Below are 15543 nucleotides of genomic sequence, written 5' to 3' on the forward strand. Positions count from 1 at the left end.
CATTACAATAGAGTCAAATCCCCTAACTGGGTAAGCTCTAACAAGCTTCATTGTACAAATCCTCTAACAAGGTGATCTATTAGTTTGGATTCTAAAATCCTCCAGCAAGGTTACTCCTAATAGGGTAATACTCTTAACAGGGTAGAAGCTTCTAATCAAGCTTGGGATCTCTAACAAGATTCACTCCTAGCAGAGCACTTTGTAAGACCTTAACTGGTCAGTTTTCTATTACTATAGATAGTTAACTTGTGAGTTCCATCTCACCGTGGTTTTTAACCTATTTGGGTTTTCCACGTATAAACACTTGTGTTATGGTGGATGTTCTACTTTATGTGGATGTTGTTATTTCATTTTGGATAGCATGTATTTCGTTCAAATTTTTAGTTAAGTTCATCTACCGGTTAGTGTTTAAAGTTGTGCTTGTTTTGGTGTCACTGATTCACCCCCCTCTCAGTGATTTTCAAGACCATCAAGAAAGGGGGTGGCTTACTGATCTTTTTTTAATTTTTAGCCTCCACAGGCTGCACTAGACTTGTTGGAGCAGATGAGCTATAATCTCTTGTTGTCTCTCCTATGCCATTGATATCCTTTAAGGCCTCCTGGAGCATATCTCTCTGAGATAGAATGGCAAGAGCATCCCACATGGAAATGTTGAGGCCAACCTTCTTCATTTGATCTACAATGCTGAAGGGGACCACAACCTTTGTAGGAGCCTTTACAGTAACATGGGCAGACTCTATTATTGAAGAAACTTTGGGCTACTCGTACTCCTTGTCATTCTGATCTTTGTTTGGAGTAGCTATCTTATCTGGGGTCTTTGGAGTTATAGCTTGTGTAGAAGGTTGTGAAACTTGGGCCGTTGTAAAAAAATGCATCATTGTCTATAACCCTTCTCTTTGACCTAGTGTAATTAGTCATAGGGTTACTGTTTAGTTGGTTAATGCCACAAAAATCTATCTCCTGCCAATTCATAAGGGTAGAATCTCCTCATGCATAGGTTGGGAAGTCATGAAATTGTTGTCCTAAAGTAGTTGGTTCATTTTGTGCTTCAAAGGCCTGAGAGAGCTCTCCATTTTGGCAAGCAGTCTAGTTATGAGGTTGATTGCATGGAATACACCATTCTTGCTCTTGATCGAGATTGTTTTGTGTTGGGACTATTGCCTTTGAGGTACTTGCAATCACATGGTTCAAACTATTCAAATGCCTGAATTACTCCATTGGTTCTACCATTGAAAGTTTGACCTACTCCGCTGGCAATTCTAATTTTGTGCTTGATAAGGCCCGTTGGCTTGAGATTTCAGTGTTTTAATTTCAATCAACTCATTTCCAAAGCCCTGCATCATAGCCTTAAGCTCCTGAATATCTGTAGATGATGAAGTATGAGCAAGAGTGAGTTGTTGACTTATAGATGCTACTGGAAGAGGTGCCAAAACAAGTTGTTGTGCAAGAGCCTCTGGGAATAAGGACATTGGATGTCTAGGAGCTATCTTTCCTGGTTGTATTAAATAATTTTCTACCCATATGGCTAGAGAATATGCATCTGGTACGTTTTCTCCTCCCATTGTTTGTACCATGGTGGCAATGTCACTATTGAGAGCCCTGAGGAAGTATGAGAAGACATGATTGGAAGATGGCTTTACCAAAGAAGGGATCCTATCCAAAGTCTTCTGGAATTTGTAGTTGAGATCTCCCATGAGTTCATGAGGCGCTCTTTTAATGGTGGTCAACTTTTCTACCGAGACAAGTGATCACTCTTGTCCTCAAAATGCTTTCATAATTTCTCTCCTAACTCATCCCAATTATGGATGGAGCCAAAAGGTAATCCCCTATACGATTGTAAAGCTTTACCCTTAAAAGATGATGCAAGGAGTCTAACTGCTATATGATCTTCAATTACATAAAGAATAGTGGAGATGCTAGCAACATATTGTATATTCTTAGCAGGGGTAATAGAATTTTCACTAGTTAAAAAGGGGATAGCCTTTAAGGCAACTACTGGTATATCATGTTTTTGGACTAAAACTAGAGGACTGCCCCCATTAAAGGTGACAAAAGTATGATTTATAGGAATAACCATAGGAAATAATGGCCTATTGATATGAACAGTAGGGCCTTTTGACTGTGATGGTCTTGTGAATGGAGGAGTGGAATGAGACCTAAGGGGTGTAGATATAACTGTTTCAGTACCCCTTACTGGTGATACTGAAAGTCTACCTCTTTTTCTTCTAGAACTAGAATTTGAAAGTTCAAAATACTAGAAAATACATCTATAAGATGCTCTTGTTTGAGTTCTTGGCATGAAATCAACAAGTCATGAACAAGAGACCAAATCTATCATCAGAGTTGCCAAGTGCTTGATGGTAACTGCCTCCAAGGCTGGAATGCTAAGAACAACACTGAATCCTTAGCATAAGTTGAAATTGTGTGTCCCACCGGGCATGTCAGAAACTATTGTCACAAAAGTTTGCACCCTTGTTGAACACTTATGCTCAACACCTTGTGAAACATAGAAATAACCTCCAAGTGCGGGACCCTGCACAATATGAGGTTGAATCTCTGGAGAATGTCGACTTCCTTATCAATCAAAGTGTTGTGTTGGACTAATCTAACACTTGAAAAAACCTATTTTAATAATCTGAGAGGAGAAAAGGGGAGAAAGAATGCTGAAAGGAGAAATGAGGTGATGCACCTAGATTGAAATGATACTTTTCCCTACCTATGACTGCACAAAACATCAATGAAGCAACCCCAAAGCATACACAGTTTCCTATTCTTAATCAGCTCCTAAGACATATATGAGATCAAAGCTTAATGAAAAACCAAGAGGGACTAAAACATCCGCATATAGTTCCTATAAGTAGAGTTGATACAACATACAAATCATACACAACTAATAAGAAAATAAATTGATAACAAAGGCAAAGCAAATCTGCACAAGGTAAATGAACTTGGAAAGAGGTAAAACAAACTAGTTTAACTGATGCAAAGGCAAGGTAAATTTACAGTTGCGGAAAAATAGAATTCTGTAAGAGAAAAAGGGAGAAGATCCTCCAAATAGGTTACAAAATTTGCCTTTGTAGTTTAGGCATAACTCAGATAGAACCCTAGGTTCAGAAACCCTAACTAGCTAGGGTTAGGTTACAAAAAGAGAGGAGAATTGGATTAGACATATGATCTGATGTTTGCATGCCTAAATATATCTCCCAAAATTTGGAAAAAGCAACAATCCCTAAGAAAAGGGAGATCTCTGCATTGGGATGGCGTCTGAATGGCTTCTGTTAGACCCAAAAATTTATGTCTTCAATAAATGAGCATGGGTGGCCGAGAGAAACATCTGTAGAGCATATCAGAGTAATGGCGACCATCCCTCGAGCCTCTGAAAATGGTTGGAGATGGATCATATTTGATATGGGCCACTGACGGATCAGAAATTGATTTCCAACCATTAAGTCGACAACCACCCTACATAGTTGTTTGAATTCTAACATCCACCTCTAGTTTTAATTTGAGCCATTGGATCCTCCCGATCGTGTGCACATGGATGACAGAGATCATGCCAAGAGGCCCTCAAAAGTCCCCTAAAAGAAGTTAAAATAGGGTTGTCGATCTCCCCCTTAGTGAAATTGGACGACCAAGATTAACAGTTAAATCAACTGGCCCCACAAGACTTATCGCGGTTTCACAGATATATATAACTCTTTGCTTTTGATCGCTGCAAAACAACGAAACCTTCCTCTCGACCAACATTAATTACCATATCACATGGGTCAATTGGTGGTTAGTCATAACTACTGTGATCTCGTGATATACATATTCACTTTACATATCGCTGACCATCGTTGTTTTGCAACCCAAACGGAGCGGTTAGCCATAACCGTTGCGAAACACCAATATCCATCTTTGTCTATCACATGACCACATTGCTATTTTCCAAGGTCGAATATAATATTTCTTTTGACAACTGCGAAATGACGATAACCAAAGTGGTTACTACAATATCGTGGTTGGGGGGGGGGGGGGGGGGGACAAAAGGGTAAGTTCCCCACACTGCGATATTGTGATAAGCTTAAAAAACCTCCACCAGCCGGTAGCGGGTAAAAAGAGGTTGGTCCTAGGATGAAGAGGGAACTCTTTGGCTGATAGACTTAAGTGAACTTGACTGCCCTGTTCGGTCAACGATGAAAAAGAATTAAGGCTGAAAAAGGTTTTAAGGCAAAAAGCCTTAAGGGTTTAGGGTTTAGGCCTTAGGGATTTAGCAGATTTTTTTAGCCATTGATGATTTCTTAGATCGATTATCTGCATGGTTAAGGTTGACATGAAAATGATCAACAATAACATGAAAGAAGTGGCAACATTACTCTCCAACATGGAATCTCATTCAATAACTTCATTGTGACCCATATTCTTTAGATAAGCATGTTTGGCAAACTGACTCCTTATAGTACAAAGATACTCTTTTTATGTAAATATTCCTAGTTGAAAACCAATATATTGTTGAAATTCATGACTCATCAATAAATAGACATTTAGAGTTCTACAAACCTACCATCATATAAAGAAGAATTAAAAGAAACATAATGACATTTACAAAAATATTAAACATGTTAATAAAATAAAGATGAAATGATAAAGACCCTACGAACCACTTACAATGATTAACAATTTCAACATAATATTAATAATAAAATGGATAAACTTCATTACCACATTACCACATTACCACTTACTTTCTACAAGGTAAGAGACATAAGACATGTTTCGTCGAAACTATATCTAAATTACTCTCGAGACATAAGAGTGTTGGATAAATTTAAAAGAACAAGCATCCCAATAATAGCCTCACTAACTCATAGCAATACAAGAGTCCCAATTGTGACCTTACGAACTTTTATAGATACTCCCACTTAGCCCTTACCCTTCTCCTCTCCCAAAAAGAGGAAGAGGAAGGCATATGCCCCAGCAGTCTTCAATAAAGGATCCAGGAATTGCTTCGTTCCATGTCCACTGTATGCACTTTAGTATCTCTTGGAATTGTCTACTGCGTAAGTTCCACGCCAAACATGTAGCTTGCTTAAAAGCTCTGATATTAAATGTCAATTTCATTTGTTTTGCTTAGTTACAGACTACCCAAGATTTCTTCAACATATCCATGGATTATGTCTCCTTTTGCGCACAGCGTGGAATTTAATCGCTTTCTGCAGCTTGGAGGATCGACATGGCCATTTTGCTGTTAAAAATCCGAGGTACATGTGTTAGTTTTTAGTGTGTAATGAGACTGTATTGTTTTACATAATCTTCCTGTATCGAGTTCCATTTTAGGGTTTTCAATTTGGATCCTTCAATGGAAATAGATCTTCTAATACGGACATTGTTGAACCCTAGCATATCGTGCATAGAGAATTTTTAAAATTAGGGTTGGGTTTTTTATGGCATTCATTTAACTTAGAATTAGGAGGCATTGCACAATGAGGGCCGGGGTTGTTCTAAGATTGCCTATTGCAGTACATTTTGAGTTGAAGGGAATTGAACCCCCAAAATCCTACCATGACAATTGAACTTGTGTGATGTTCTGTAATATTTTAAATGGAGCAAAAAATTTAGTCCAAGGAAATTGAACTGGAAATTTATTTACAAGGTGCATAACTGCTTACATGACTTATTACATTGCAGGTTCCTTGGAGAGAAATTGAGAATTGAGCTGGAGTAATAACTAACTGAGTGACATGCTTTCACCAATAGGCGATTGCGTCACAGACACATATCATTGTTTCTGTGTATAATGCAGTTTCCTGAAATTGAATTAGTTGAAAATAGACTATAGGAGCATCTCCATGCCATTGGCGCCCTTGTTGTAGTGTGTTGGAAGTGAAATTAGTTGAGGTAAATTCGAATTACTTTTCGAACTTGTTTTAGAGCTTTTACATCAAGCCCACGCTGGTTCTAGGTTGATATTATTTCTGGAATTGCAGAGCTTCTTGGCTATTCATTTATATGTGAAAAGGACAATACTTTTGTCGCTATTAAGCAGTGTCCAGTGACATCCATACCGTGACCATGAGGCATCCACACATTTAAAAGAGTTAGGGGACATGATTGTTGTATTCATTTGGAGATTTGCATTCTTATGCCTTGTAGCAATAATTGTGATTCCTGCATCTTTCTAGCAAACCCCATTTTGAGCCACAGCTGTAAAACTGCTTGCTAAGTTATTGTTGGAAAACTTGAGCGTGCTTCTCTCAGCACTGCTTGATTTTCTTTGACGGGGTACAAGAGGGAGGAAGGTGTGTTGGTGATGGAGGTCAGCAAAGGTAAAAGAGGGTCAAAGTGGTCTAGTCGCCAGCAGTTCAAAAACAAAGCCAAAAATAGGGTTGATGATTTGCAAGGAATATTTACAGATCTGCAACAAGCAAGAAAAGAGAATCGTGTGACTGATGCTGTTGTTTTGGAGGAGCAAGTCCACCAGACGCTGAGGGAATGGAAAGCTGAGCTGCACGAGGCATCACCAGCTTCTTCATTGCGGGTAATATTTTAGACTCGTGATGCATCATAACATTTGAAGGCATGCTTTTTGAAATTTTTCTTTAGGTGCATGCTTTTTGAAATTAATTTCTTTAGGTTCTGTGCTATTTTTCTAAGGACGTTGCAATTATAACCTAGTATTATTTGTATATTTTGGACAGGCAAACAGCCTGAGTTCCTCAGAGTTGTCCTCTGATATGAAGCGTCTGTTGCAACTACACGAAGAGGATGATGATGCAAGCAGTAATCCTAAGCTTCAGGGTGGTGCAACAGATTTTCAGGAAAACGACTCTGCCACTTACCAGGCGGTATGCTTTGTTTGGAATTGGATTTATTAAGGTATTCTTTTGCTTTCGTTCTGTTTTATTGATTTTTTTATCATTTGCAGCAGTTTCTTGACAATGAATTGCGTACTTCTGAGGAACCTTTTGAAAGGGTTAGTAGATGTACAAATACGGTAGAGGGATTGCATCCAAATAGTTACCTGCAAACATCAGAGAAATTGGCTGCAAATATTGAGGAAAACATACAGCAGCACAACTATGTTCAAACTTTGGAGCAATTACCTGCAAATATAAGGGATGACTTAGAAGTAACCCTCGCAAGTGGGGAACTCAATTTTCACCAGGATTACATCCCGACTCCACAACCTACTTTTGCGCTGAATGATCAAGAAGAAATGACATGTCTGTTTCATGATCTACAGCCTGGAATCTGTCCTCCGCCAGCAGCATTCCTAGGTCCCAAGTGTGCTCTTTGGGATTGTCCCAGGCCGGCCCGGGGAACAGAATGGCGTCAAGACTATTGTAGTAATTTCCATCGAACTCTAGCTTTGAATGAAGGTGCACCTGGAAGAACTCCTGTTTTGCGACCTGGAGGAATTGAACTAAAGGATGGCCCACTCTTTGCTGCACTATGTGCGAAAACAAAGGACAAAGCAGTTGGCATTCCAGAATGTGAAGGTGCTGCAACCTCAAAGTCTCCATGGAATGCGCATGGTATGTTCATTTTTGCAGTGCATGTCTATTGTTGAACATTTCTGGTTTACAATATTAAAAAGTTAAGAATGTCAGAATCAATTCACTATGTCATATCTAAATTATTTGACTTGTCTTATTGTTTATTTTTCAGAACTTTTTGACATAAACATACTTCCAGGCGAATCAGTTAGGGAGTGGCTCTTTTTTGATAAACCTCGGAGGGCTTTTGAAAGTGGAAACCGCAAGCAGCGTTCATTGCCTGATTATTGTGGCCGTGGTTGGCATGAATCACGGAAGCAAGTAATGAAGGATTTAGGTGGACTTAAGAGGTCCTACTATATGGATCCGCAGCCACCTACTCAGTTTGAATGGCATCTTTATGAATATGAAATGAATGAGTGCGATGCTTGCGCTTTGTACAGGCTCGAGTTGAAATTGGTTTGTTCAAAGAAGAATGCTAAAGGCAAGCTTGGTGGTGATTTCATGATTGATTTGCAGCATCAAATAGGCAGGTTGTCTGCAGAGTTATCTGGAGAAACTAAGCAGAGTAACATAGGGCGAATAAAAATAGTTAAAAACAATGATAGCAATTATGCCTATTCATCTTCAAATCAGATTACAGCTGCAGGTGAAGATTTTGCCTATGGGACAAGTTCGCAGTGTGGTTATTTTGTTGAAGCAGCAAATGGATGCTATTCAACTCAATGACAGGCATGTATTGGAGCTAACATTTACCCTTTGTAAGCATTTATCTGTCATAGCTCCTGACATGGGTATGCTTAGAGTTGGTGGCATATAATATTATTGAATTTCATCATCACTTGGAAATGTAGTGTTCAGATAGATTTATGTTTGTAACAGTTATAGAGAATTTACCTTATGAATTGACCAATTACGTGATATTGTTTTCCTTCACCATTTCAGTGAGAATATGGGTACTTTTGCCGACCACGAGCAACTAACTGAATATGAAGCATATGCTTTCTTATAGATTTGCCCTCTTTCTCATAAGAATGAATATGCCATTCTACCAAAAAGATGATTACTAGCGGGCCAGTAGGTGATTATAGATAGTATTCCAAATTCCAAGTGGAGTATATTCATGAGTGTCCTCAAGTTATGTTATTCTATTTGTAGAAGTTATAACACGTCTCTAAAGGATGTACATTTTCTATCTTCTATGCAGTATACAATAGTAGGCTGCAGCCTGTACTTGCAGGAATTCTCCCTGCTAGTAATAAGTATTGATCACCTTCTCATAGCTTTTTGGGTTTTTTTATGTGTATGTTCAGGCAGTTACAAACTGGATGGAAGTTATCATAGGTGTACTTGTATTTTAGTGTTGCGTGGTGGAATGTAGTTTCTTACTTGCCAGGTATGGATAAGGCCAATCATTGCTTGCCTAAATAGCGATTCAATTGACCATATGTTTTTGCGTGCATTGTGTGTTGCCACTCTAGTGGCATGAAAGATCAATCTTGCTGTTTGCATCTGCATGTTGATATGCAGGGACATGGGTGACTTAGTCACTGTTGATTCAGATTTCCTAAGCAGAAACTCTAATTTTAAAGTGTAGGATTTGTGGAAGGCCTCTTACATTTGAATGCCAGTTTCAACCTCCTTTGAAATATTGGGGTTTCTGTAAGGGAAAGTGGGTCATTGAGATGCAAATAACAATGTATCAATTACTTATTTCTTGCTTTAAGGTCCTTTTTACATACCGGTATATCAATGGCTTCTTTCTTACTTTAAGGTCCTTATTACATGGTAGCGGTTGTTTTTGGAGACACCATTCTTTTGAAGATATCTTTAAAAAAACTGTTTACATTTTTCTGTGTGAAAATATTTATATTGGCTTCAGAGACATGGGTGAAGGGAACTTATTCGTCAAGGTCATCTGGAATAGGAACTTTGACTCTTTGGCATGAAAGAACATTTATTAGTTCTGCTGCATTTTTCCATAGATTGATATTTTAGAAGGAAAATTGAGATGTGCTTTGTATGCTCTTCACCTCTACTTTTGGTACACAGCTTTTTTTCTCTTTGTGATCTTCTGCAAGAATTTATTGTAATAGCACACTAATTGTTGGTTTTCTCCAGACTTATTATCCTTTGGGAAGCCTCGAGTCTTTAAACGGTCAAGCAACAAAACTAATGCAATCATTGTTTCTGTTACTGCTGTTTGGAATGAGCCATGGTGCCCAAGAATGGCATGACATTTACACCCATGTTCTTTCACAAGGTAATGTTACTTTCTTATGAAATTCCTTTGGATATCTTTGTACAATTTTATGAATAGGACAAGGAGGATGCTATTAAGCTCGTTGGGATTCAAAACCCAAAAGGTTTTTTTTCAGTTTTTTTTTTCATTTCAAGTCCCTCGCCAATATAAAGTCTTTTTAAACCAGAGTTCATGGTTGTTGAAGATAACCTTTTAGCTTTTTTCACTATATGTATAAAGATTTTGTGGTTTCTTGAGTGACTACTCTTAGGTGACCACAGCCATGGTTGAAGTCTTGAATGTGGAGGTTGTTCATCTTTGAACTTGTTTAATCATTGAACTACGATGGCAATATTAGTAAATAAATAAATTTATAATATATTTTTAAAGAATAAAATAAAATACTGGATGTAGTCTACGAATATGGCTTAAACATGCATCAAGTTACAAAACATACTAGTAGTCCCTCAAAGCAAAATATGACTAATATTGGTTTGCAAGCACTGTACAGTAGCACAAAATATATTAATAGCCCAATAAACAATACAACAAGTATAATATATAATATTTGTGTAGCTACATATTAAACCATCATAACAAATATGAGTGCATATAAAAAACCAATATAAAATCATTTAGGGGAAGAGTACCAATAGATAACATAGTTGCAATAACCGTCACATTATTGCCATGTTGACCCCCCAAAACATAAATATAAAAATACTAGTAAATATTTATTTTAACACCAATGCATGTTCACAAATGAATTAGTAGTTGACAACAAAAAAGTAAAAAAAATAAACAACTACTGGTACATTTCTTTATTTTAATACAAAACAACTTGCACAAATAATAAACATTTTTATTTTTTAAAAAACTTAATGTTTACATGTGCCACTTTATGCAAGTGGCTAAAAAGTACAAATGTACTCCAATTACAATTACATATGCACAACTTATGGTGCATTACATGACATAAAAACAATCAACTTTAAACTTAGACACTCAAGTGAATCCAAATATCACTTCACAACTTCATGCATTAAATGGATCTTCATTTGGTCCCTTCATTTGCAACAATTGGTGTAAAGCTCCCTAGTAACCAAGAATTTGCATAAAATCAAATTAAAAAAAATAAAGTTTCATTCAAAGCATAGAAGAAAATTGAACAATTCAAAGCAATGGAGGACTGCATATTTAATATGACACCATTGCTTGTTTCCCACAAAAATTCAAATGTGAAAATAGCTAGCTACCACAATCGAATGCATTGCACATTCAAATTATATTATAAGACAATTTTCCGTGTCACTTTCATTACAATCCAATTCATTGCATATTCCTGAGCTCTGCAAATACCCTTTGCACATTCCTTATTCAAGGTCGCATATTCAAGTTGGTACACACAGAATAACTAAATTCTCTCTGCAGTCAACGTTAAATGTTATAAATCTTTCAATTGAAATTATATTGTTTTCAATAAACCAACATTTCTTTCAATATAGTCACTGTAAATAATATTAACAGCCATATTGGATGTCCAATGATGGTTTAGCTCCTTCGTAGCTGCATTATGCTTGTTTATTGATGATTTCTTTGTATGCGGTTTACAGTTTCATTTCAATGCTCTCTTACAGTTTAATGTGCCTATATGGTTATTGTCCATTAATAGTGTGAACTTTACTCCAATTTCTTTGCTTCATTATAGCGTGAACTTGACTCCACTTTTGTTGCTTCATTTTGTGATATAGGTTTCATTTGAATGCTCTGTTATAGTTTAATAATGTCTAAATCTTTATAGTATAATAATGCCGAAATCTTCATAGAGAATGGCAAAAAAAAATGATTATTTATTTGTTTTATTCCAAACCCCTTCATTATTTATCATTTCATTTTATGGGTGCACTGTTAAATGATGTCTCTATGTTTATAATGCCAAAATAATTACAAAAAATGCAAAAAAAAAAAATTATTGTTCATAATTATTCGAAACCCCCTCATTATTTATCATTACAATAGTGACTATATACTGTAAGTAATGGTGTGTGTGTGTGTGTGTGTGTGTGTGTGTGTGTGTGTGTGTGTGTTATTGTCGACATATAACAACCTTCTCACATACACGCTATGGGCCACTTGGCACGAATTATCGCCAACTACATTGCCCTAAAAACTTTGGGAAATGAAGATTTTTTGAGGCATTTTAATTGTTTGCTCTGCTTTCAATTTGTTAATATACTCATTGTAAATAATATTATCAGGCATACAATATATTACTTCCAATAAATTGCATATGAGAAATACATCAACACCATTCAATTATTAGTCATTTGAGAAATGAATCTGCATCTTAATACTATATCAATAATATCCAGTTTTTAATCACATCATAGTTACATCTTTCACTCCTGCATCGTGTGCTTCTAGTCTCTCCTTATATAATGTTTCAAGTTTTGTACCTGTGTGTGTGTGTGTGTACACAACACCATTTTATTTTGTTGAAACATGTTCAATGATGTAATTGTTCACTATCTAATAGAATATCAACAATATTCAATTTTCAATCACATCACAGTTACATACTTAACTCTTGCATGGTTGTTTCGAGTTCTGTGGCTATATGGTTATCGTCTAGATTATCAGACCTACAAAAAATAAAGACATGGTACCATTTTATTTTGTTCGAAGATGTTCAATGATGGATTTGTAGTCATTGGTACCTACAAAAATTGATTTGTTTTTCATCATTTGTCTAAATAGCATTGAGGGTTTCATTTCAATGATCTGTCTTTGTATATATATTTATATAGGCACACAATTGCATTTTATTGTTGGTACCTTATCATTGCAGGTTAACTGAACATAATGGCACCAAGTAGAAAGGGAAATGGATGTCTCAGACGTCGAACAGTTAGAGTCACTCGTGGGGTGCACTTCCCTGATGAAGATAATTTTGTCCAAAATGAAGACCCAGTGACTCCTATTGTAGATGACCATTCACCTAACAATGCAAATGATGTGGAAACTACTACTATACATGAACATTCTACTGCAGCTTGTAATCCTATTCCAAAAACACCACAAGTACAAGTGCCCTCAAAAGTTTCCAAACCAAAATGTAGCATATCTGACATGAAAGAAGCAATATCATGCATAGAAGACAAGCATATGTCTCTTAGAGGCACATCAATCAAGTATGGTATCCCCATTGCCTCTTTGAGAGCATGGCTGATGGGAGCCACAACCACGACTGTGAGGGGTCCACACACCATTTTATCAGCAGAGGAGGATGAAGTTGTCCAATGGTGTAAAGTCATAGTTGAAATTGGTCACGGTCTCCAAATTAGTCAACTTCAATCAATCGTTGCCCAAATTACAAGCTGTCATACCAGACTAGACCCAAGAAACAACCAACTGTGATGATGTAACCCTTTCCATGCCAAGTCTGCTAGAAATTGATCTAGCAGATGTGATACATTACTTTACCATTGTAGTCAACTGAGAGCAGCAAGATGGTGCTAATTGTGAAGACGAAATTCACTTAAGTGAAGACGAACTTGAGTTTGTGCCATGTACACAAGAGGATGGGCAACAAGTGCCAAGGCAAATCACCAGATTCTTAAGACTTCCAGTGTAGAGAATGAATCAATCTTCACGTGGAGGTAAGAAAGGGGTGCTACGTCTTAGTAGCCAGTCACAGATCTTGACATCTGATGAGTACATTCAAAGGGAAAAAGATAAAGAGGCCGAAAGGAAAAGAGATGAGGAATTGACAGAACGAAAGAAAGAACAAATGAGACAGAGGAAGGCACAACGTGAAGCATAAGTGATAGAAAAGGAGGCCATGAGGGTGGAAAAACATGCCAAAAAAATGTAGGATTCCCAAGAGAAGTTCATTCAAAGACAAGAGAAGGCAAATAAAGATGCAGAAGCAAAGCTTGAGAAGGCGAGGATGAAAGTTGAAAAGACAACCAATTGTGCAAAGAGGACGAAAGATGTGGCCATAATCGCAAAACCTCTACCCATTCGACACCCAATTCTCTTGGAAATTATGAACTTCTTGTCCCCAACCTTTGCAGCTATTAATACTATGCAAGTTGGGATTGTACTCGGATCCTCAAACACCATGCAACTTACTTCAGGTGTCAACCAGACATTGCTTGCTCAAATAGCAAGTTGCTTACAAACCCCTCCCAGCCAAGAAAACACCACTGTTGGGCCAAACCCTAGTAGGCCACAGTCTGTTGGGGTTGGATTTGTGACATGTCTTCCATTTAATACCCATATGAAGAATTGATCGAGTCTGTGATCAATTATATTTTGTGAGCCCTCTGAAGAGAAGATTTTGAGTTTCGATATAACTGTGATGTGATTATAGAATGACATACTACCATATTTTGTAATGTTTTCAGAACTTCATTGTTTTCAGATATCTCAGATGGATATTCCAATGAATTGATGGTGTTGTTATAAATCTCATATGTTTTTTTTGTTTTGATGTGATATTTCTCATATATCAGTTGAACTGATCTCATATATTTTTCACTATCAAAAGAGGCCACATAAGTGTTCAAATTGCTCACTATCAAAAAGGCCATATGCCACTTATATGTCCTCTTTTGATAGTGAGAAATTTGAACACTTATAAGTGTTCAAATTGTAGTCATCATAAATAAATTGCAGTGTCCAATATGTCTACTAGGTCATTGCATCGAAATGATAAAAGGAAATGTCCTATTTGTGAAAAGACACCAGCCAAAATGTTAAGGACCCGCTTGTCCTAACCCTAGTTAAACCAAACTTAAACTCACAGTTATAATTAAAAAGTTAAATTAGCCATTTTTGCACATGCAAGTAATAGATAAGTAACTGAACAACCATGCATCTCATAAATAACATGTGGAAATTAAATGTGCTTGTGGAAAATAACATGAGTAAAACTACGCATGAGGACCAAATAGAATGCAAACCATAATTAGTTACGATGTCGAGTTACGTGTGCACATGTGTAGCGTAAATCGTATGCATGAGTTATTTAACATGCAAAATCGCGTAACCAAATCAATTGACAGATAATTAAATATAACCATGCATGCATGCGTAAATAAAAACCAATCTAATAAAAAAAAGTAAACCATGCATGTTAGTAGGTTAGTATGCTAGTAGCCTTTTCTCTTCTTTTCTTTTGTTAGTTACATTGCATGGCGACTTCTTGTCGCATTACATCATGTGACCTTATAACTTCTACATGCGACCATTCTGGTCTTTACAATGAAATAAAATTATACATATTTAATTATTACATAAAATTTTATCTGGAATCTTTGACTTTCTTTGTCTCCGGATGTGTCGCCTCCGTTTGACCTGGATAACCTCCTCTCGCAAACCAGATGACAGACATATGACCCAGGTGTTTTATCCGCCCAACCAAATGAAGCATAAGCTTCTCAGTGCTCTTGATAAGCTCTCATCCCTCACGACGAAGTATCCTAGCAAGACGGTACCAAATGGTAGTAAAAGAATCCCGTGCAATCATGTAGAACCAACAACCCATCCTGGTTGAACTAACTACATGTGTTATGACAGGGAGAAAAATAAATAAATAAATAAATATGATGGCCATCATTACCCTATTGGGGAGGTGAAGAAAATCAGCCTTCTCTGGTTAGCCCATAACAAGCACTCTCATTCCATAAATATCCCTCATAGACAGAAAAATAATTAATCCTCCGTGGATTAATGTCAGAATTTATTATATTAAAATTTCTATTGCTTTTATTCTTTCTTAAATCAATCTTTGAAGTTAGTATTTACCAATATCAAACT

General features: G+C 36.9%; 1 protein-coding gene across 8 annotated transcripts; it reads left to right on the forward strand.

Annotated features, from left to right (window-relative positions):
- Positions 1-4854: 4854 nt before the first annotated feature.
- Positions 4855-9899, forward strand: LOC131067822 (transcription factor VOZ1). 8 transcript variants are annotated; one of them, XM_058002988.2, is made up of 7 exons: positions 4856-5042; positions 5117-5243; positions 5671-5880; positions 5970-6520; positions 6681-6827; positions 6908-7517; positions 7651-8489. In XM_058002988.2, the coding sequence occupies exons 4-7, from the start codon at positions 6293-6295 to the stop codon at positions 8205-8207; spliced, it is 1542 nt and encodes a 513-aa protein (XP_057858971.2). In that variant the 5' UTR covers positions 4856-5042; positions 5117-5243; positions 5671-5880; positions 5970-6292; the 3' UTR covers positions 8208-8489. The 8 variants fall into 8 exon arrangements, with proteins under 8 accessions (XP_057858972.2, XP_057858971.2, XP_057858974.2 ...); XM_058002989.2 differs by adding an exon at positions 9600-9899 and having other exon boundaries at positions 4855-5243; positions 5671-6520; positions 7651-8210; XM_058002991.2 differs by having other exon boundaries at positions 5123-5243; positions 5671-6520.
- Positions 9900-15543: the final 5644 nt, after the last annotated feature.

The sequence above is a fragment of the Cryptomeria japonica genome, chromosome 8 (genome assembly GCF_030272615.1).
Source record: "Cryptomeria japonica chromosome 8, Sugi_1.0, whole genome shotgun sequence".
Taxonomy (NCBI): domain Eukaryota; kingdom Viridiplantae; phylum Streptophyta; class Pinopsida; order Cupressales; family Cupressaceae; genus Cryptomeria; species Cryptomeria japonica.